This window comes from Nannospalax galili, unplaced genomic scaffold (assembly GCF_000622305.1).
Source record: "Nannospalax galili isolate Female #2095 unplaced genomic scaffold, S.galili_v1.0 scaffold125, whole genome shotgun sequence".
Classification (NCBI taxonomy): domain Eukaryota; kingdom Metazoa; phylum Chordata; class Mammalia; order Rodentia; family Spalacidae; genus Nannospalax; species Nannospalax galili.
This window is the reverse complement of record NW_008354705.1, coordinates 1,269,347-1,293,196: the sequence shown is the minus strand read 5'-3', so window position 1 is coordinate 1,293,196 and position 23,850 is coordinate 1,269,347. Positions and strand designations below refer to the sequence as shown.

Genomic DNA, 23,850 nt, shown 5'->3' with positions numbered 1-23,850 from the left:
TAACTATAAAATTGTAAGATTCTTTTAATAAAGCAAACAGGATGTAGGTACCTAAATGAACATTAAAACCTTCAAGTTGTTACATCCTTAGTTCCAATGAAAGACCGTTGTTGGAGACATTACTGGGAATGCCTCTTTGGAGAGAAATCTTAAAAGGCAGTTTATGAGCCATATGAGGAAATGCCCTGCAAATGCTGGGCTTTTTAAAAACAGAAGTCCACACTCAGAGGATGACACTGAAAAAGTGGAGCGTGTGGTCACACAGGGCAGTCACTTTCAACGGGAGGGATTTAATCCGGATAGAAAAGCTCTCCTGTCCGCTGAGAAAAAAAATACTAAAAATTAAAAAAATAAAAACCACCAGCCATACACCTTTACCATCACACATTTAGTTAAAAAAAAATACAACACTCACACGTGGTTCTTGTATGAATTCTAATTAAGAGACATTACATTCAGAATTATAGCACTCAGTGATAATTTCCAGAAGACTATAACAGCTTCTTTGCCTTAAGGGGTACACAGGGTGCAGCTGTTTACCTGAATGTATTCTTAAATAAGTGACTACTACCACGCTAAGTTTCCTAGTTGTAGCTCTGTTACAGGTTACTGACTGCAAAGTTCATGTTCCAGACTTTCTTTGCCAACACAGATTAATTACACGGGAGCAATAGCCAAGTCTTAGGGTGAATTGGGAAAGGGCCTGTTAAATGAAGAAACAGGCCATTCCTTGGTAAAAGTCTGTAGTTTTCTTTCCCAATACATCTTCTTTTTATTGAGAACTTCCATTTTTATCCTGTGTTCCTCCTCTGCCATCTCACACTCACGCTCTATCTGCTGGATTTTGGCCACATGCACCTCATTCATTTGAATTAGCTGCAGCTGTAAGATGGACATCTGTTGGTGATGCTCTTCCTCATGCATCTTTTTTAAAGCACCTTCCTGAGGAGTTTTGCTCCTGTAGTTTTTATTGGCTGTTATTCTGACAGCTGAACATGAAGGTTCAGGTTGCGAGGTCCCCTCACATACCGGGAAATGGATGAACTCTTTCTCATCATCACACAGTTCTCTATTTGAAACAGCAAAGGATTCTGGAAAGAAAAAAAAAGTAGAAACATGTTAAAAGATTTTGCAGGCAAAGAAAGTCATTCCAACTTCAAAAGACAGAGTTCCTCATTACAAGATCAATCTAAATAGTGTCTGCATGCGGCCCTCGTATCTACAGGTCCCCCAGTCACACCTGACTTTTAAAAATCCCTTAGAACATCAGAAGCAATTTTCCCTTAAGAAACAATGATAAAGGATTTCATTGTGTCATTTCTAAAATTAGGAACTGGGAACAGTCATCAGAGAACATGCTTATCAAGAGTTCTCTGATAACAGAACTCTTGATAATTTGTGAGTTCAGTTCTCACAAATTTCAAACTGAAATGTGCTCAACCTGAGGAACACGAGGTTGCAGTATGGGTAACAGCACGAGTCTTCAGATGAAGTTCTCTGTCCATCTGATCACCTTTTGCCAGTTTCTCCATCAGCCATGAACCTTCTATCTCAAGAGAGCCATTGCTGCTTCCTGTCCACAGGAATCAGCCCTTATAGCCTGGGGAGAAGTTCACACTCTGCCTCCCTCCATGTCTCTTTAATCACCTGTTACTTCCAACACTGTGGGGTGGGTGCAGGCAGCTTTCAGATCCCAAGAACATTTCTCTTAACCTCTGGCCAGCACTTGACAAACCTTGGCATTTCTTTCTTCCATTAGCTTCTGAACTATTGCCCTCCCCTAAGTGATTTTAGAGCCTCCTTCCTCTCTGATTGCTCCTCTCAAGGCCCCTTGGAGTGTGAAGGCTCTTGTTCTATCCACCCATTCCCTTTTCATGTTCCCTCGAGGTCCCTATCTCTGATTGTTCTCAGTTTATCCTAACTAACCTTATAATCTGGTCCTAACCTGGTACCTTCCTTGTTTTACTCTTTAAAATACCCTGTAAATACTTCAGTACTAAAAAAACTACTCATTCCTTAAAAAATAACAAAACAACAACAAAAAACCCCACTTCTTTTCATAATTCTAGTCTCACTTTTTCCTCAACTTGAAGTTAGGCTCTTTATTTAACCCTACCCCCACCCCCACACCAGCCTCCCTTTCTCAACCGCTCGGTGACTCCTGCTAGTCCAGGACCAATGCTGCTTGCCCTGTGAAACCTCAGACTTCTCCTTTCTCGCTCTGTTCTTCTCCATACAACACTAAACACAGTGTTAGACTTTGGCGCCAGGCCTTACTCATTTTACTTATCCTTGGATACTAGTTACTTTCCTTGGTGCACAGCAGATGACTAGAATATTTACTGTCTGCATCCTTGAACATGGAAGGAAAAGAGCATATGGATGCACACACATTCTCTTTGGCAGCTTCCATGTTTGCATTGATATTTTATAGGGTAATAATAGCAGAGAATTTCAAAAAGAAACCCACTAACTCCACTAGCTCCTGGAGTCTTTTGCTTGTTTGTCTGTGACAGGGTCTCTAGTTTGGGCTGTCCTCAAGTCAGTATGTAGCTGAAGATGACTTTGAACTTCTGATCTTCCTGCCTCCACTCCCCATCTGCCCCCCTAGTGCTGGGATTAACAAGCACGGGCCACCACACTGAGTTTTATGAGATGCTAGGAATCAAACCCAGGGCTTCTGCAAGATAGGCAAGCACTCTACCAGCTGAGCTACCACTCCAGCACTGCCCCCCCATGGAGGCTTCTAGCTGTAGCTCCAAGGCTTCTTTGAGAAGCTGTACATTTCCAATAATGAGAATTTTCTCCTTGGAGAAAAGTAATATTAATTTATTAACAAAATTGATTGCATTATAAATCCATTACATTATTCTGGGAGATGTGATGCTGGGAATGTTAACAGCTACTGGGGGAAACCTAATTTGTAATGCCCTGTTAATAAAAGGAAAATGGCTACTATTTTGAATATTTCACACCAACGGGGAAGGTAACAACAACAACTAGTCCCTAATTACAGGTAAAGAAAAGTAAAGAAATCTGACTTTGGAAGAGAAGGAACAAAAATTAAAAAGCACTTCAGTATCATCATTCAACTGTAGCAGCGCTCACCTGAACTCAGAGTCCTTAGTCCACATTCCCACTATGGCTGGGGTCAACATCTGGCAGAGCACTAGTTTAAGCCAGGTGCTGTAATGTATGACTATAATCCTAGTGCTTGGAAGACTGAGGCAGGAGAGTCACCTGTTTTGAGATCAGCCTGGGCTACATATCAAAAACTCATCATAAATAAATAAATAAATAAATAAATAAATAAATAAATAAAAAACAAATATCGCTAAGTCCTTCAGAAAAAGAAAAGGAAATAAGAAAACCCCTCTGATGGTTTCTTCCCCTTCAAGTCATGAATTCTTTGAAGAAATTGCTGCTCGGTCACACTTATGTAGAGCCCAGCACAGAGCCTGGGACAGCACTGGGCACTGAATATGTGTGGAATGAAAAGGCTATGATGGGTCACATCCCTCCTCATCTGGCACAGCTGAGGAACTGAGGCACAGGACAGAGTAACAGGAAAGGGTAATGGGACAGAAGCCCTCAGACATGGGCATCAACCACAAAGAGCGTTACTTCACTGGTTCCTTTCTAGTCTTACATCTGAAAAGTGTTTTCTTTGAAGACTGAAAACATTACACATTCTTTTTGATATCTGTACTTTTGTTGCTCTTTGATTTAGATCCTCCGGGTCTTTAAAGTTCATCCATTCACAATGCAAAGCTTTCTCCCAATTCTTAAATGCTCACAATTATCTTAACAATTTTAGGCTTCAGGGACATGGTGATGGTGGTGGTGGTGGTGGCGGTGGTGGTGATGGTGGTAGTGGTGGTGATGGTGATGGTGGTGGTGGTGATGGCGGTGGTGCTGGTGGTGGTGGTGATGGTGGTGATGGTGATGGTGGTGGTAGTGATGGCGGTGGTGCTGGTGGTAGTCGTGGTGGTGGTGATGGTGGTGGTAGTGGTGGTGGTGTGGTGGTGGCAGCAGCTGCCATTCCTGAGTACCACACCAGGTACTAGTGCTTTACAACAATTCTTCATCTAATATTTACAACCCTTTAGGGAAGGTGTTTTTACAGAAAACCAAATACAATATTCAAGTCCATTTGGCTAGTTGAAAAGACTAGGATCCTGATCTAGGTCTACATGATAACAAAATCCAAGCATAACTACTACAACCTCCCACAACTCTACCTGCTAAGCTGACCATGTACATGTGGTAAAATATAATCTCCAAGTTGTAGCCACTACAAAACAATCTATTATTATGGTATCAATGATATTCTGACTTTTGATCCCCAAATTTCTCTAGACCTATGAATACTGACATGGGATCTTCATGTCTATAAGCAAAGAAATGATTCCTTTTTAACATTTTTTGGTGGGGGTTGAAACAGGGTCTCCCTGTAGCCTCAGGTGCTCTGGGACTCCCTATGTAGACCAGAGTGGCCTTGGTGTCACAGAGATCCACCTGCCTTTGTCTCCTAAGTGCTGGAATTAAAGGTGTGTGCCACCATACCCGGCTTAAACTATTATTTTTAAAATGCATGCTAACCAAGTCTCTTAAGGCTGGCAGGCTGGGCGTGGTGGCATACACCTTTAATGCCAGCACTCAGGAGGCAGAGGCAGGTGGATCTCTGTGAGACTGAGGCCAGCCTGGTCTACATAGCAAGTTGCAGGCCAACTGGGGCTAAAGGGAGATCCTGTTTCAAAAAAGAAAAGACTGGCAGAAGACAAGTCTTAAAGCGAGGGAGCCAGGCAGAGTGGTAAAATAACTTTCAAACAAATATTAGCTTCAAAGACTAGAAGCTAGCACTCAGGAGAACATTCCATGAACTAGAAAAAGACCAGCCCAGGAACAGCAACCTATTACACACACACACACACACACACACACACACACACACACACACACATGGTAATCTCTCTTGCAGGTAAAACAAAGCCACCCAAAGTAGAAAACAACTCAGTTTTATGCAAAAGGAGTAGGAAGGCTTTTCTAGGGCTGAGCACACAGCCAAGGGGGTGTTCTATCACGGGTAATTTGAGTAAATTTAGTATCAGCAGCAGAAGCTCACTATGGCAATGGAAAGATGGGAAGAAAACTGCAGGCCGATCTCCCAGTTACTCTCAAAAGAACAAGGGAAGTAGATTACTGAGAAAATGAGTAAATAAGATATGGTGGATGCATACTAAAGAGCTTAAGCATCAACTGAAACAAGAAGGCAGGATTTACTCAGCAAGAATAGTGCTTAAAAATGTTATTCCAGGGGAGAAAAGCAGAGCGAAGAGCCACAGCACAATTTTTAAATCCACACACATTAAAAACACACACAAGAGAATGCACAAGCATGCCTGACCTGAGTCAACACGGGAGAATGAACGTGGGAATGGGGATCAAAAGGGAAAGTACACAGAACTGACTCTCACAGGGGCTTTTCACAAGCCCTGATTAGAAATACAGGCCATGATTAGACATACACCTCAGCCTTCTATAGCCCCAAGAACAGGATAGGATTAAATAGTGATAGTCATGGAACTTATTAAGAAATATTCACATTATTCAATTATAGTTTTATAAAAGAAATACAGTAGCACATAAAATTATAAGTTTTCCTAAGATATGCTGCTGCTACTAAAATGCCTAGTTCTCTTAAATGTATTTCAGGGGCTGGTGAGATGGCTTATCAGGTAAAGGTGCTTGCTGCCAAGCCTGACAACCTGAGTTTGATCTCCAGGACCCATGTGGTAAAAAGAGAACCAACTTTCCTAAGTTGTCCTCTGACCTCTACATATCTGCTGTGGCATACACACACACACACACACACACACACACACACACACACACACACACCAAATCAATCAATCAATCAATAATTTAAGTGTATTTAACCTTCTGTTATCCTACCCATTCAGGCCCCCTTCTCCACATCTGTTCTCAAAGATAATAGAAACTAAGTATCAAAGCCAAATTATCACAGGTCACAAAATTTGCATGGTGGAAACCGTTTTAATGAACTTACAAGACAAATACTGGTTTTTCTTATAAATACATTCTTAACATTTAAGATTATTATGTTCAAATACAGTTGAACATTTTAAGAGTCTTTAACAAAACTAAGAATACCCTGGGGGTAGTGATCAAGAGGACATGCTGATACCATCTCACACCAAAATGCAGGTCGGGGGAGGCCTCCAGTAGAACCTGCTAAGCTCCATCCTGTTTAATAGTTTGTAATGAATTCCAAAATTTTCGGAGCACCTCGTTCTACACAGCATTAAAGTAGTACCAGTCAGTAGAACAGAATATAAGCTGCACCATAATTCTGAAAGGTCTCACAGCCACATTACAAAATAAAAATAAGTGACACTAACTTCTGTGATATCTTTTAATCTAGTATATCTAAAAATTATCATTTAAACATGTAATTAACAAAATTTTTAATGAGATGTTTTACATTATTTTGTGGTATTAAGGCTTCAAAATGTGGTATGGCTAACTGCAGTACATCACATTTCAACTGCTTATTACCTTGAACTACTTGTGACTGCTGTAATGGATTGTGCAGTGTTAGAAATACAAAAGCAACAAAAAAACACACAATATCCAAATTTTCAACCTTTTTCCTATGAATTTCCAGAAAGGATGGTTGACAAGCCCAGTCTTCTAACCCTCCGCTTTTGTTTTTTTAATTTTATTTTTACGTGTGTGTGTGTGTGCTATATGTACATGTACATGCACTTCTGTACGTGCATGCATGCATGCATGCGTGTGTGTGTCTGTGTGTGTGTGCATGTGTGTATGCCAGAGGAGGATGGCATGTGTCCTGCTCTATCACTTGTTGCCTTATTCACTTGAGACAGGGTCTCTCACTGAACTTGGAGCTAGGCTGGTGGCCAGCAAGCCCTAGTGATCCACCTGTCTCCACCCCCTGCAGGGGTTACAGGCAGGCTTTTTACATGGGTGCTGGGATCTGAACTCAGGTCATCAAGTTCAAGCAGCACGCGCTCTTACCCACTGAACCAGCTCTCCAGCCCCACTCCCTTTTGCCTTCTTGAAAGTAAACTGAAATTTAAAATGAGTAAAATAATCTCAAAGTCATTTTTAATTGCAGAAAGAGTTCCAGCACCTTAACTATGAGTTATTAACATTACTTTGGGTACACTTCCAGACTGACTGAGTCCCAAGGCTCATGCTCTCCAGATCTGATGGAAACAGAAACCTTATCTGTACTTTAATTAGCATTAGCAAAAAGGGAAGCTCCCATGTCATCTATGTACAAATACCCAATTTAAAATAAATCTCCTTTACAAGTGAGTCATTAGCAAATGTCACTACAGGAAGGGCATCAAAAATTCAATTTTATTTCCTTCTTGCTCAAAATTTATGTTTATGAGTAAGTGAATTGCATCATTTTTTTTCCAAAGGAAAGAGATATTAAAAATGAACTCTCTAGATCCTATCTCAGATTTTGAAAATGTGAACAGAAGATTGTCCCCTAAGAACAACCATATGAGGGCTGGCAAGATGGCTTAATGAGTAAAGGCACTGTCACCAAGTCTAATGGCCTGAGTTCAACCCCAGGACTCAGAAGATGGAAGGAGAGAACCAACTCCCTCAAGTTGTCCTCTGACCTCCACACACACACATGCATGCGCACACATACACATATACAAATAAGTAAAATTTATACAACTGAAAAATAACCCTATGAAATTGATGACTAACAACCTAGAACACAATTCTGCAAAATAACTGCAGTTTACAGGGCATCTTCCTCAGCATCAGGGCCCAGGGAAGGTGAAAAACAGCCCTTCAAATTCACCTCCCTCCACCCACAAAACTGCCTCTGCTGCACAGAGACTGAGTGCTCTACAGCCAGAAAGAGAAGTGACAGAAGCTACAAACTTCCTCAGAGGAAGCACATGCCCCACAGAAGCAGCATGGAGCGGTAAGAGAGCTGGCAATGCCATGTCAACACTGTCTGCCAGGAGTCAGCCTGCCTTGGGAAACCAAGACTCAAAAGTCCAGACATGAGATTCCTGTAGTAGGAAATGATGCATGAGGTCCATGACATTAGCTGCCATGTTGCCCAGCCTGCTCCCTGGACTTAACCCTGATCAAATAATTAACAAGAAATTTTTAATCTTATTTTAACTTCCTAGGATGATCTGCCTATAGGAAAAAAAAAAGTGTTAATCAAAAGCATGTATTTGGCTCACTTGGTAATTATCTTTCTCACTCTACACAGACAGCATGCTTGATTTCAGTTTCTTACGACTTTTAATTAACAGGAGCCAGTCCCTCAGAGCTCAGTCTACTCCAGGGACACTGACAAGTGAATTACCCATCCTGCAATCTAAGAACCGTATTTCCCAGACAAATACTTGCTGGTTCCTTGGAGCATTGTCTATGTAACCCTGTAGTCTCCCCACCAACATTTCTCTGCTTCATGGTGTGCCTTCTGCAAACTGCAATGAGCCTTTATATAAGGGGCCACTTCCTATCTTTAAAATGGCAGGAACTGTTGGAAATTTATCTATACACATTTCCATTCTTGCCTGGAGACATCTCAGTTACCCCTTAATGCCAACCTTTTAAAGCTATAAATTATTACTACATATTTGATTATATGATGGTCTCTTCCTTCCCTAAGCATTATATATGAAATATTTTGCTCTTAAGACTGTTAATTTTTTTCTCAGAATTTTTCTAAATCCCTAGAGTGCCATAAACAAAAACTTTGGATCACAATTTTAGTGGTTAAAAACACTGGTTTTAAACTGAGTGAATGCTAAAAGGGTGTTTTCTGTGTTTAATCTCTGTACTTTGGATGGGTTATCTTTAAAAATTTTTTTTAAATGTCTGTAGACAGCTACATGTGTATACGCACACATGCATGTGGGTGCCTGCAAAGGCCAGAAGAGGGCATCAGAGTCCCTGGAGCTGGAGTTACAAGTTGCTTAATGTTGGTGCTGGGAACCTAGGAAACAACGCTGGTCTTCTACAAGAGCAGCAAGTGCTTTTAACCCCTGAGCCATCTCTCCAGCCCCTAATTGATGTTCTTTCAGTTTTAAGTTTGAAATAGTTTACTCATTTAACATGGCCTTTTGAGTGACTTACTGCAGTGCTTTGCACATACTGGGTCACTCAAGAAAGACAATGAATGACTATACATCCCCATCACACTGCCTTTAAGAAATTGGAGATTAGCAACCAGAGTGCCTCATTAGTGAGCACACTACACATGTGGTCCTTTATGTTTTGCCATCATCGTTTCGGAGAGCACAGGAAGAGAAACAAGTATTTTTGTTCTTATGTGCCCTATCTAAAGCCCAGTCTGATATGAATGTTTCTTACAAATTTCCTCTAAATGAAGCACTTTAAAATTCCAATGTCAAGCCGTCCCCAGGCAGCATGGCCACACTGAATGAGGAGGGGGTACCTTGGGCAGCAGCGTCAGGGTGGTATTCGGGCTCCTCCTCAGGAGGATTCTGCAGGAAGTAGAGCTGTTCAGGCAGCATGCTGCTGATCTTCTCCTTCCCCAGGACGTGGGTACTCAGCAGCGGACTCCCGCTCCTCTTCACCTTCTCCCTCCTCTCATGGGCCATTATTTTTTTGGTCCGAGCCTTGATGTTCTCCCAGCACTTCTTCAGCTGTTTGAAATCCCGCAGCGACACACTAGGCTGAGAGTTGTACTCATGGGCCAGTGCTTGCCAGGTTCGCTGCTTGAGGGCAATAGTTCGTGCATCGCTCTTCTTGCACTCCAGGACATATTTGTACTTTTCTACTAAAGCCAGCAAGATGCTTTTTTCCAACTCTGAGAAATATTTGGCAGGTTTAATAATTTCGTTGTTTTGCATTTTCCACTCTCTTTCTCCAGGTCGTTAGCTATCCTGCAAAGTGAAGTTTGAAGCAAGAGTCACCAATTGCAGCAATAAAAATGTCACAGATCACTTAGGCTTAATTTCTGAGTCCCTTCTTTGAAAGGGGGGTGAGTAATTTCTTTTCCATTAATGCTGAATGATATTCACAGGAAAATATTCAGAACTTTACTAGGAATGGTATTTTACATTTTCCAAGTAGGTTTTCCAGGAGGCTTTTGGAAAATCTATGTGGAATTCTAATTTCCCAATTTATTTCTGCTTAATGCTAAGGAATTGGTTAGTCCCCCAAATCAAAGCATGAAGCAGCTTTTGAACTAAACATCTTGCTCAATTTTTTTTTCACAGATGAAGGCCACTATGTAATCAAAAATGCATTACCAAGATTTCTGTATCATAAAGAAATTGCTCCTACGTATCTGGCATTTTGGGTCTTGTATCTATGACAGAGGTCACACTCCAGGAACAACCTCAATTCCTCCTTCAAAATGAGAGGTGGAAGCCAGGCATGCTCACTTACACCTGGGAACCCCAGTATCAAGGCTGAGGCAAGAGGACTACAGCAGTTGGATCCCAGCCTGGGCAACATAGTGAGTTCTAGACTAGCCTGGGCTACAATGTAAGACCCTGTTTCAAAAAGCAATAAAAGTGAACACTGGCTGGCAATATGGCTCAGTGGGTAGAGGCACTTGCTGCCAAACCTGATGACCTAAATTTGGTCCCTGGGACCTCTTGTCCTCTGACCTCCACTTGTGCGAAATAAATAAATAAATAAATAAATAAATAAATAAATAAATAAATAATGAGAGGTGGAGTCAATGACTTGTTGGATCTGAGGACCACTTTTAACAGCATACAATCTGGGGCTGGAGAAAAGGCTCGGCAGTTAAGGGTGCTCTGGCTGCTCTTGCAGAGGACCTGAGTTTGGTTCACGGCACTCACATGATGGCTAATAGCCATCCATAACTCTAGTCTCCAGGGAATCTAATGCCCTCTTCTGGCCCTCACAGGCATTGTGTGCACGTGGTACACTTAACATATAAAATAAAAATACATAAATAAAAAACGTAAGAGTATACAATCTTACATAAATAATCTCTGTACGTTCAGAAGTGAAACAGTTCATCTACTTAGACACAAAGTGTGCTGCTCCTCTTCACAGCTGAGGGAACTAAGGGTCAGAAAGGTGAGTTGGACTGCCCAAGGGCACAAAAACTTCTGCAGAATCCTGGCATTCTTAGTCTCATTCCACAACCATTTCTTGGGCTTTGGGTGTTTCCAAATCCTTGAGCGTCACCCTGCCATCCTCTACAGTGATGTCAAAGCATCGTCACATACCAGGTGCTTGACACATGTCTTACTGATTGAAGTGAATGAACCTATGGGTGTTTCCACATCTTCTGATCACAAGACGCATCCTATAAGATTAATCTCTCAAATAAGCAATGGCAAAAGTAGCTAGGCAACACCAATTACAGGAAGAAAGTGAGAACTATATGTTTCCTCTGCTGCAAAGGACCAACCTCGGGCCTTCTTTGGTTCTCTAAGCCTCTGATCTTTCAAAGAAATGGGCAAGCATCAAGATAATGATGGCATTTCCCATTTAAAACGGGCTGCTTCTTATCAAAAGAATTAGGAACCAGCTTGAAAGGAATCCTGCTAGCTAAAAGTGGGGCAGTTTGAACATCAAGGTGACAGATCCACCAAGATTCATTACGCTATTTTTTTCAATCTTGTGTTTGAAATTCTCCATAATAAAAATTTAGGGGGAAAGGCTATGACTTCTTTTTTCTTTTCTTTTTTTAAGACAAGGTCTCATGCAGCCTGTGACATTTTTTTTAAAAATCACATTATAGGAGCTGGAGAGACTGCTCAGTGGTTAAGACTGCTTGCTTGTCTTCCAGAGGACCGGAGTTCAGTTCCCAGAGCCGCCTATAATTCCAGCTTCAGGTGACCCAAGGCCCTCTTCTGGCCTCCTGCACCTGCACACACATGGCATACACACACATACATAAATTTTTCTAAATATTCTATAAAAATCACATTATTATAAGCCAGGTATTTACACACATGATGCCTGTTGAGGGTTACTGCAGTTGTATTGAACTGAGGCTGGAGGGGACCAGACCAGATCAGAAAGCCTTGAAACTGGGGCTTTAAATGAGGGCAACATAATCTGATCAAGATCTTGCACAATGCACCACCACTTCACCCCAAAAGTTAGAATGAAGTACCACTAGTGATGACCAGGCCCTCCCCATCCAGTATCCCTCCTTACTTCACACTGAGCACATCATGTGTCAGACTTATCAAGAGAGCTAAAGACATATCAACGGCAGTTTGGCCTCAGACTTTAAGCGAAGCTAACAAGAGGACATTTTTCACTGAGGATGTTTCCCTGCAACCCAAAGCTCCCAGGTCTGTGCTTCGATCCTATTGCTCTAACGGCCATAGTGGCATCCAATCTGGGCCCCTTCCCCAAAGATCAAAATTAATCCTCTACTTTCACCCAAACTTCTACTCCCTATAATTAGTGCTCCCCAAACTAAACTTTACTAACACGTACCCTGTACAATCAATCTCTTCCGTATTATCTCTATCAGCCAAGATGTCCAGGTCCAACTTACTTCGTATGGTTTTTATTATGAAATCAGTGGGTGCACTGGATGTTCTTAAACTACACAGCTCCAAGAGCAGATTCTGACTAGACTCCCCAACCCTAGCTCCTCTGCCTCAGGAAATGAGAGCATGCCTACTTTCCCTACATGCCCCACTCTTTTTAAGAATCACCACCCTAAGGACTGAGATCTGATTCAAAAATGAAAACGGTACCGCTCTGTTTGTTCTATTATGTGTAAAGCTATTTTATATATAGCTTATACCTGTGTATATACATATACTATTTATTTTATTACTTCTATTTCTTTAATGTGTATGAGTATACTGCTTCCATGTATGTACAGGCATCTGTGTTGTGCAATACTCGCAGAGGTCAGAAGAAGGCATCTGACCCCTGGAACTAGAATTATGGATGGTTGTTAGCTGCTACGTGGGTGCTGGGAATTGAACCCGGGTTCTCTGCAAGAGCAGTCAGTGCTCTTAACTGCTGAACCATCTCTCCAGCCCCACACATATTTTCTAAATAAATCTTTCTCCTACCTTTATTTCTTCAAAGAAATTCTCAGGAGCAGAATGGTTGCCACAAAGATGAAAACATTCTTTTTGACATCACCAAATTGTCTTTGTAAAGTGTTGTACCAACTTACACTCCTATTCACATCACATTGGCATATGTTTCTCTACTTCCTTTGCTCTTGCTGTTAACACCTTTTAATTCTATGCCAACTGTGGAGGTGAAAAATGTCCCCTCACTGTTTAATATTATATGACTGTAGCTCTAAAGCAAATAAGCCACACTCTGAGGTTCAGTCCCTATGATACCTGTTGGAACCAAAATTACCCTGAATGCCAAGCAACTTAAGAATTCTCCCTTGAGGATGTAAGAGCGATCTGGCTCTTACAATCAATGTCATCCCATTGATTGCCAGGGTTGATTCATCTGATCTGGCTGGCTAGGCAGGTGTCCCCTTCCTCCCTCAATGCTTCACACTCCATCAAAGAATATGACCTTCCCCAATAGAGGAGGACAAGTCTTCAGTCAAGGGTAAACGAGTAGCTGGGATTTCCCTGCTAGAGCCTCCAAACAAGGTCTCCAGAATCCTTCCTGGTAGTGTGTGTAGTACACTGGCTGCCATCAGGTTGAGGTGGATTTGGGGGGATTCTAAACTTCACAAAGGATTTTGCTTTGAGCCTCAATAAGAGCAGATTATTTTTACTCAGTTCTATACCTAATGCTTTATGTGCACTATATAATTTAATCTTTCCCAAAATAGCTTGAGAGCATCATTTGTTACATTCAATTTTTCTGTTAAAGAAAAATTTAAGTACCAGAAGAAATTATACAACTGCTCTCAAAAGTAAATACTCAGAATTACCAACACCTGGGGACCATTAATAGTCTATTAACTAAACTGTTATTTAATCACTAGCTAAGTACATCTAGAGTTTCTAATTTACTTTGCTTAAATTTGCAGAACACCAGGCCTCTCTGGGCCATGTGTTTGTGTTCCACGGGGATATAAGGGACTCTGATATAAACCAATGGATTCCACGTTTCTCTGCGAATTCCCAGCAGCCTTGTAAAGTAAGCTACTTCTCTCTACAAGACAATTATTATTTCCATTTCCAAGATAAGAAAACTGAGGCTCAAATTCTTGCTATTGTCACAGAGACTGTAAGTGGCAGAATGAAGACTTGAAGCCAGCACGATGGCAAGGCCCAAGCCCTCTGCTCTGCCTAGTTCTCTCATTTCAGACCTAGCGAAGGTCTCTGCTCCCCTGCCCAGATGATATCAATGAGTTATCAATCATGCAGTCTGTTAGCAAAGGTCCAGGGGTGGAGCACTTAATGTCTGCTCTGCTCCATCCATCTGTTGGTTCTACCCCTTTCCCTTCCCCTTCCCCTCCTCCCTCTTTCTCTTAAACTAAGAACCCACATTCTACCCAACCAAAGCACCCCTCACTCTAACTCAGAGCTCTGAAATAATTTCTCCCAATAAGATATTACATGCAGTAAGAAACTATCTGGAAAGTAACTAGAAAACCATGTAGAGCTCTGTAGTGGTCCACACCCAGAGGCAGGCTGTCTGGAAAGTAACTAGAAAACCATGTAGAGCTCTGTAGTGGTCCACACCCACTAGAGCACCTGACTAATAGCCCTCATCACACAAACACTTCCCAAGTAAGAGATCTCCCCAGCAAAGCTTATTACTGGAAACCTGGAGGCTAGAAAGCATAATCTAGCTTTAAACACACTACAGTGGGTTACAGATAACATAGCGAGCTTCCCTATTGCATCAGCGGTGTCCTGCCTTCCCTGCTCCTCCTCTGCTCAGTAGTGATCCCCTTCTGTGCCTGCTGTTCTGTCAGTATACTACCTGTTTTTTCATGACTGTAGTTCAACAGTAGCCCGTGACCTTACAAGTAGGCCCCAGTAAACAACAAACAAATGCATACACTTTTATATGGGTGTAAAACTACCAGCCACACGCAGACAAGGAGACATTAAAGTAAAAATGGTCAATAAAACTGCAAAATCCAACTGCAGTGAAAGATCCCCCGGGGCTTGGCAAAGACCCACAGACAGGTCTAAATAAAAAAGCATGGTTCTAATATCACAAAAGAACAAAGAGGAAGCGATTAGACAATTCCCAAAACACTAGCATTGACTAATCTACCGGCCAGTGACGACCAGGTATTATTAATACATTGAATATCAACCTTAAAACAAAAATCTAGCTGTTCCTGACCAAAAGTCAGTATGCTCCCCGAATATAACGTCAAATCCCTAATCCCCGGTATGGCTGCACTTGGGGATTAGACATTTAAATAAATAATTAAGATTAAATGAGATCTGAAGGCTGAGCGTGGTGGCACATGCCTTTAATCCCAGCACTCAGGAGGCAGAAGTAGGCGGTAGATCTCTGAGTTCGAGGCCAGCCTGGTCTACATTGTGAGTTCCAGGGCAGCTGGGGCTACAAGGAGACCCTGTCTCAAAAAGACCAAAATAAAAAGATTAAATGAGATCATGAGTACGGGCCTTTGGTCAAATGGGATTAGCGCTTTTATAAGAAGAGACACCAGAAACACTGCACATGCTATCCTATTCCCTGGGGACAAAAAAAAAAAAAAAAAAAAAAAAAAAAAAGGGTCACGTGGGCACACCATGGATGGCAACCACGGAGAGGCGAAGGGAAGGGCAAGCATCAGAAATGTCTTACCAACACCTTAATCTTGGACTCAGCTACTGAATCTACAAGGAATAAACTGTTGTTTAAGCCACTCAGTCTGTGATATTTTTTTTTCTTATGGCAACTAAATAAGACTGATACAACACCTAGCGGTGTCTAAGTCCCACCAAGGGTGAAACAGCCCGAAAGTTTGAGCAAAACCTAGAGAAACTTGGTAAAGACTCTGTTTCTACTGCCTTTTGTAGAAAAAAAAGCTCTTTAAAGTTAATCCTTGTAACTGAAGAGCTGGGGCTGAAATTTTGGATAGAGGTCAGGACAGTAATGGTGAAGGGAAATGGATCAAGATATGGGATGCCAAGAAGCTAGACTTATATCCTGACCACACTTAGCTGTGTGCCTCTGGGCAGGTCAGTGCATCACCTATAGAACAGATTAATGCCCCTAACCTCTTTTCCCTCCACAGAAAGCCCCAAAGTAGGTTAAAAAAAAGCAGATTAGGGCTTCAGGATTCTCCCTTTCCCACCCATTTCAAGCAGTTTCCAAAGTAAAGAGTGGTCTATATCGTGTATACTCAAACATAACTTACCAGCCTTTTATTTCATACACAAATAATTTAACCAATATAGGATGCACTCTTAAAGAAGAAGGCTGAGCACTGCTCTAAAACATGTGGGAGACAAAAAGTGGACCCCCCACAGCTTGGGAAGAGCATGCACAAACTGACACCTGGAAGGACAGGCACACAGGAACAGACATACGACAAAGGACTACGCATTTTGACTGCTCAGGGACAGAAGAGTGGGTCTGCCTTCTTAACACCACACCATCTGAGTTAGATCTAAGAATGTAGAGGATGTGAACAAAAAGAGCCGAAAGCAGGTGGTTCAGATAAATAACGGGTAAGAAAGGGTCTGTACTTAAGTAGGACAATGTCCATGAAGAGAAAGACATACATACAAAGGACTGCATCAAAGAAGAAAAGACCAGGATGTGTCTGTGCACACACAAGGGTAAGGAAGAGAACACAGATGCACATAATGCATGTGCTGACAGAGCACCTGCTATGTGCTGGTATCAAAACAGTGCTCCCGAAGGAGGAGGTACAGTCCCACAAAGATGTATCACAGCACAGGGTATTGTGAGACAGACTGGTGGTGACGGGGTAGTGTGAGAAACAGAGATGTGCCTAGACTGTGCCCCAAAACAGAGCCATTCCTGCAACAGAATCCGTAATGCCTACTAGAGTAGAATTAACGTTAGAACAAAATGGTCACAACTTGGGAGACATAAAGGACTAATGATCATAAATGGAAGCAGTGGCTAGGCTAGGGGAAGGTCATCTACACACATACACAGAGAGCTCTCAACAGATAATGATTTGTTCTAAAAAAGTAAAAGCTATTGCCTATTTTCTGTTACCAATCTGCCTCCTGATTCAGCATCTCAAAAATAACCATTCTTGGGGCTGGAGAGATGGTTCAGCAGTTAAGGAGCACTGGCTGCTCTTACAGAGGATCCAGGTTTGGTTCCCAGCACCTACATGACAGTTAACAACTGTCTGTAACTCCAGTTCCAGGGAATCGGATGCCCTCTTCTGGCCTCTGTAGGCATTGCCCAGCATGGGTGCACTTCCATATGTGCAGGCAAAACACTCACATAAAATAAAAATAAATGAATAAAAACTGTTTAATAACCAGAGTTGAGTATGGTGTTGCATGCCTTTAGTCTCAGCACTCAGGAGGCAGAGGCAGAGGCAAAGGCAGAGGCAGGCAGATCTCTGTGAGCTCAAGGGCAATCTGGTCTATAGAGTGAGTTCCAGGCCAGGTAGGGCTACAGGAAGACCCTGTCTCAAAAATTAAATAAATAAATAAATAAATAAATAAATAAATAAATAAATATCCTTTGAAGCAATGTTAAGTTCTAACATAGTAAAACTTTTTTTTAAAAAGACCTCATTACAGGTGAGAAAATAAGGCTCAGTACACATAGCATTTCCTGAGGCCCTGGTCAGAGGAAAGCCTGAACCTGAAGCTTCATGGTTTATTTCCAAGCCCTTCCCCCACACCTTTCCATTAAGATGCCCTCTTTCGTGATGTATCCTCGAGCTTTCCCCACTATCCCATCTGCTGTGATGTGGCCTTTGTGTTAGATGCTTGGTAAGCAGCTTGCTGTTCTCAGGAAGTACTGGAGCTGTTCAGAATTGGAGTCCAGTAAGATAGCTTTAAATCACAGAGAATATGCCCTTGGAGGAAAGAACCCCAGCTCCCTCCTCTTTCCACTCTTTGCTTTCTGGATATAAGGTAAGCAATTTGTTCTGGTGCATACTCCCACCATGTAATACTGCCCTGCCATAGGCCCAAATCAATAGGGATAACTGACAGTGACCTAAAAATCTCAAAAAGTATGAGTCCAGGGCTGGAGAGATGGCTCAGTGGTTAAGAGCACTGCCTGCTCTTGCAGAGGATCCGGGTCCCAACACCCACATGGCAGCTAACAACTGTCCTTAACTCTGGTTCCAGGAGAATCCAATGCCTTCTTCTGACTTCTGTGGGCATTACACAACGTGGGTGCCCTTACATACATACAGGCAATACACTCATACACATAAAATAAAAATGATTAAAAAAAATTTTTTTTTTTGTCTTTTTGAGACAGGGTATCTCTGTAGCACCAGCTGGCCTGGAACTATGTGGACCAAGCTGGACTTGAACTCACAGAAATCCACCAGCCTCTGCCTCCCAAGGGCTGGGACTAAAGGCATGCACCATCATGCCCAGCATAAAATATTTTTTTTAAAGTATATGCCCAAATAACCTTTCCCACCCTCTCCCCACTGTAGTGGTGGGGATTAAATCCAGGGCATCCTGCATGTTGTGCAAGTGCCCTACTACTGAGCTATACCCCCAACTCCAGTCTTTTATTTTTATAAGTTGATTAGCTCAGATGTAGGCATAGTGACAGAAAGCTGACTAACATATCTGAAAACTTAAGGGCACAGTTCTCAACTCTGTCGCTCATTTTATGACATTCAGCAAGTCCTCTTTCCTGTCAATTCCTCATCTCCAAATTACAGCCGAAGTGGGTATTCTCTTAAGTCCCATCCAGCACTGGTAGTCCAAGTAGACAGTACTGTTTTTCTGCAACCTAATCTCCACAGTTCATCACCAAAGACACATGGATGGCATCTTCCGATTATTTATGAGGCTGGTGGAGCCTCTGACCAACATAAGAGACCAGCACAATGAACTGGTCCAAGCACTTCAGGCGGCCCTGCCACGTGCTGTAAGGCCCATAAACAGGTTTAATTCTACAGTTTAAGCAATTCCAGGTGAAGGCCAGTGATCAGTTCTCCACAGCAAGAACTCCAGCTACATAGCAGGCCCTTGATAAATATTTGTGCAATACATACCTGCCTGCCATTTGCATTTTTGCTAATTACAGCCACATGTTCTATCCAAAATATCTTCCTTGATAAGGGATTGGAAAATTTTCATTTTCTGGCTTCTTGAAAATGCCGTCCTTTAGAAAGGAAGTAGAGATGCCAGTTTTTCAAAAGCCTCCTTGGTGACCATGGCTCTCATTCCGTCCTCACACGCTCAGACCTGTCTGTTGGGGACGACTAGTCACTGATGTCCTTCCCCCTTACACCTTCTTTCTTTCTTTCTACAGGGCTCTGCACTGGCACCGAACTTGCTTCCTCTAATGTGTTCCCCTTCCCCACCCACTCCAAGCAGCCATATAACTTGTAAGTTATTTTTGCCATCTGTGTCTGAGTGTGACTGCAAGCAGAACTATCCTTGTATTTAAGACAAGCCCACTCCTCCTCAAACATCATCCCCTTCCCTGTCCTCCCACCCGCACAATCCTGTCTTTAAACTAGATGAGTGTTCTTAAAAGTCCTGACCCCTTCCTTCACTTCCCCCACAGTGCCATCCCAAACCCGCCCCCACCAGGCTGCCCTGAAATGCCTTCAGATTCATTATCAAAGCCTCCTCTGCAGAAAGTGCTCTGAAATGCAGAAGGTACCCTTCTGGAGGTGTTGCCACTCCATCCTGCTTCTTACCCAGGACACTCTCCACCACTCCCACCACTTCAGATTGCCTCTCAGCTTCTGCAGGTCAGCGCTATTAAGTACTTACCTCTCACCCACAGCACCTCTTATAATTTCTTGGCACTGCAATCCATCTGCCCTGTCAAGGAGGAACTACACTTTATATGTATCTTTCACATATGGTAAATGCTCAGTGATTGCTCAAAAGAAAGTGGGGGTGTCACAAGAAAACCTTTCTCTTTAGTGCTGTCCTATCTCCTAGGATCAAACATATTGCCAGTTATCTACCAATCTCCTCTACCACTGTGCCATATGAGTACCAATTCTCCAGAAAGCCAAAACCATACTAATTTATTCCCAAAACTCCAAGTCTCATCACATGTGATGTCCCCATATAGATTTCCAAACCAGAAACCCCAGAATGCTTTCTAGCATGTACAACTATTTAACAAGACTTACTCAGTATTTTACCTTAATGTCTATTTCTGCTTCTCCATTCTCACTGCTCACATCTAAGGTCAGACCCTAATCTCCAACTGGTCTCCCCAATATCCAATGAGGCCTCCATACAACCATGGGAGGGACAGTCCTAGAACAGAGTTCACCCAGCTCCTGCTTGGACCCTCTGACACCTCTCCCACTGCCTAAGCAATAGACACGTCTAAACTCCTCACAAAGCACTCAGTGTAGATCTTGCCTGGTTAGAAGCACCTCTTCTACCTGCCCCACCTTCTCATGTCTTTCAACCTAATCAGACCAAACTCACCTTCAAGCCCTGGAATTTGCTATCTTCTCATGGCTGGATGTATTCTGGACTTCCTCTGCCTGGAATCTTCATTCCAAAGTCTATCTAGGGCCCGTATCCCTCCTGCAAGACTAAGCTCCCATGTAATTTTTTTTTAAATCCAGCCTCAGTGAATGTCCATGCTGTTATTTTATGTATAGCAGCATTCCTTCTAAAATAAGTTTGAAGCAGTATAATGTACATTATATTGGTAAATTGTCATGTGCCATTTAAGTTTGTTGAAAGTGGACTCTGGAAACGAGGGGCCTTCCCTTGTCTCCTCCAAGACTCCATGTCCTGGGGCAGGCTGGCCTCCTAACTCTGTAACAAGGAGAAAGGAAGATGACAAGCAGCTATGGGGATGCACAGCATTATGTCCTTGAGAAAGTAAACCATTTCTAACCGTGGTTGCTGCTTATCCCATGTTGTAAAAAAAATGCTTGCAAAGGGGAACTGGCAGCGGGAAGTTCAGCCATAGGAACTGCCTTAGCCATGGAGAAGATGGGGTGGGGGTGGGGGTGAGGGGGAACGGACACCCTGTCTAGGCTTCTCTCAATTAGAACTTCAGTTGACCCCTTGGCTTCCTTAGCTGGTTTCTGCTGCATGGTTGGAAGTCCCCTATTTGACGATGGCATCGACCTGCTGCTACATGTTTCTTTATTTGGAAGCTTCAACCCAGGGGACACTCTGCTCCAACCAGGACTCTTGATGGGAAACCTCAGATGACTCCCTCACTGAGGCTTCCCCAGTAGATTTCTGGTGGATTTTTGTAAACCCTGGATTTGATGATGTTGCCTTGTTTCCTCTCTCAATCAGTCTGCTCCAATCGTACCTGTTGGATACTGCATGCACCCAACTGGATGATGTCTTGCTGTCTACCTGCTGCTTCTCTCCATCTACTATTCACTGTTTAGTCTTTTACTTTTGCTTGCTATATACTTAATATAAACTCATTCAGGACTGAAAGCATGGCAATTGTAGATCATTCTCCTGACCCTACAGAAGGAGCAGTTTACAAGTTATATACTCACCACAACTTCATTTTTAAGACAGAGACTATCACAGTAGAGATAAAGTATGAACAAGATGAAAGATAGGAGTAATGAAGCATTTGGAACCTCTGTCACAGGACTCAAACTCATATCACTGAGGCACACTGGCCTTGAATCTCTAGCAAACTAAATGACCACTCTTCTATAAGTCTGCTGTCAATCAACTGTGACAGCATCGTAGTACTTTCCATGTTTTTTGAAGTTTGCTCCTTGTGTCCATCTCCCTAAGTTGAGAAATTCCTAAGAGAATACATAATTTTGACTCATCTTTGCATCCCAGCATGTAGCATATGACTCAGCACACTCCTGGCACTTGGCAGACATTTGTTGAATAAATTTCCTCATGGACAGGAAATATAGTGCAAAGGCTGGTAGAGCTCCCTTGCCAAGTATTTGAAAAAATTCTCTGTCTCAGTCTCCCTCTCTCTCTCCCTCTCCTTCTCTCTCCTCCTCTCACACACAATCAGAGATAGATGAATCCCAAACTATCTCACCAAAGCAATTGCTCTTTTTACTATTGGTGGTACTTTTACCTTCACCATCACTGTGTACCCCCAAACCCTCTCCTTCAAATCCTAGTCCAAAACAAAATACCCTTTGCCAAGAAGCCTGTCCTGTCCACTTATGGTACAGTTGACACTGAGCCCTGCCCCTGCCCTTCCATAGCCTTAGGTAAGTGGGAGAACACAGGGTACCTCCCTGGTGGCTGAGAACTAAAGCCTGCCAGGCTTTCTGGAGTACTGAAGTAGCTAGCACCCCTTCCCACTACCTTCTCCTGCAGTGCAGCCCCTGGACCTTTCCTACTTCCTCCTTCTTTTTCAGGGTCCCAAGCCTTCCAGTTCTCTCTCCATTCCAAACTGAAACCCAAAACACTCTCTTCAAGTCCCCTGTTTCACTAAGCAAGTGAGCAAAGGTTCCAACACGCCCTTCATCACATTAGTTAGGCCTTAGAATTTTAAGCATCCTATTAACCTAGATGGCTGGTGAGCATCCTCATTTCCAGAAGTACTTTTCAAGAATCAAACACATCCTGAGAAAGGGCCTTGACACTTTCAGAGGGGATCTCAGGGCCTGCATTCCATATGAACACTTGTCCAGCTGCAGGAGTAAGTAGAGACAACTTGGGATCTTCCTTCCCAGGACCCCTTCCACTTCCCCCAGCCTCAAGGGGGGTGGGGGAGGAGGATAGGTCTGTCCCAAGATGCTCTTGGGGGAAGGGTTGGAGGACAGGTCTTCCATCCCGACTTAGAATTTTTTTTCTCTGGCCTCAAATTCTCGTAGCTGTTCTCGATCCTAACTCAGGAACTATGCTTTTTAATTAACGTTCAACAATTTCCTGGGTAACAACATTCAGTGTTCTCTTCTAACATACTGAAACGCACACACAACTCGGCTATTATTAACCTATCTTCAGCTTTAAATGTGCGAAAATACATGTCTATATCCTATAACCACTCTCCTAAGTACTACAAAACACTGTACTCTTATCTAGTTATCACAGAGATAAAACATCCATTCTCCGTATTGAACAGGGAAACTAATTCTTTAGTTTCCTATTCCAACATAATCTCCCTGCAATTTACAGTAGCTACTTGTGAGTCAGTGTGATGATTTAACGATAATTCATACCAACTGTATAGGACCTAGGGCTTGGGACATCGAAAGTGCTTAAATTTAGCGATTAGCATGTACACACATGATCTCTTACAACAGTACCTGGGGGAGGGTATTACATCACGCCGCCCCACCCCCGTCTCATCATTGAAACATTAGCCCAGTGTGGAGGTAAAAGAGCTTCCTCAAGGTCAGTCGGGCAGGGATGTGATGCTGTTTCATCCTAAGATTCTCTGCATGAGGGACCCCTCCCATTGTACCCCTGGACCAGACCGGGAGGCGGGGGTATGTCCTCAAAGGAGACAAGTACAGAAAAGCGGCCAGCTCAGCCGGCACACAGTGGGGACCCCGGGACGGGAAGACCGCGGCACTACTGGGTCACCTGGATTCTTCCCAAGCGAACCCCCCGGGTCAGGAGTCCCGGGCCCCTGACCGGGAGCTCCAGCGCGTCTCCGAGGCCCGCGCGCCAGGGCTTTGTACGCAGCAGGCCGCCCGGCTCCCCGAGCACCGTGGCGCGCGCAGGCGGCCGCCCGGCCTTCAGCACGGGGTTCGCGGCGTCTCCACCCCGGAGCCCGCCCGGCCAGCCCGCGCTCCCGCCCGGCCCCCTC

General features: G+C 43.1%; 1 protein-coding gene across 4 annotated transcripts in view; it reads right to left on the bottom strand.

The window, feature by feature from the left end:
- Window positions 1-23,850, bottom strand: part of Msantd3 (Myb/SANT DNA binding domain containing 3) — a 24,831-nt gene continuing 981 nt past the window's right edge. For 2 of the 4 annotated variants that reach the window (XM_008851901.3, XM_008851900.2), the window contains exons 2-3: window positions 9,494-9,944; window positions 36-1,091 (exon numbers count right to left, since the gene is read on the bottom strand). In XM_008851901.3, the coding sequence (XP_008850123.1) occupies window positions 682-1,091; window positions 9,494-9,911 (828 nt within the window). In that variant the 5' untranslated portion in view covers window positions 9,912-9,944 and the 3' untranslated portion in view covers window positions 36-681. Of the gene's footprint in view, window positions 1,092-9,493; window positions 9,945-19,150; window positions 19,261-19,880; window positions 19,911-23,850 lie in introns of those variants that run through there. The other 2 variants (XM_008851902.3, XM_029555424.1) reach the window with 2 other exon arrangements.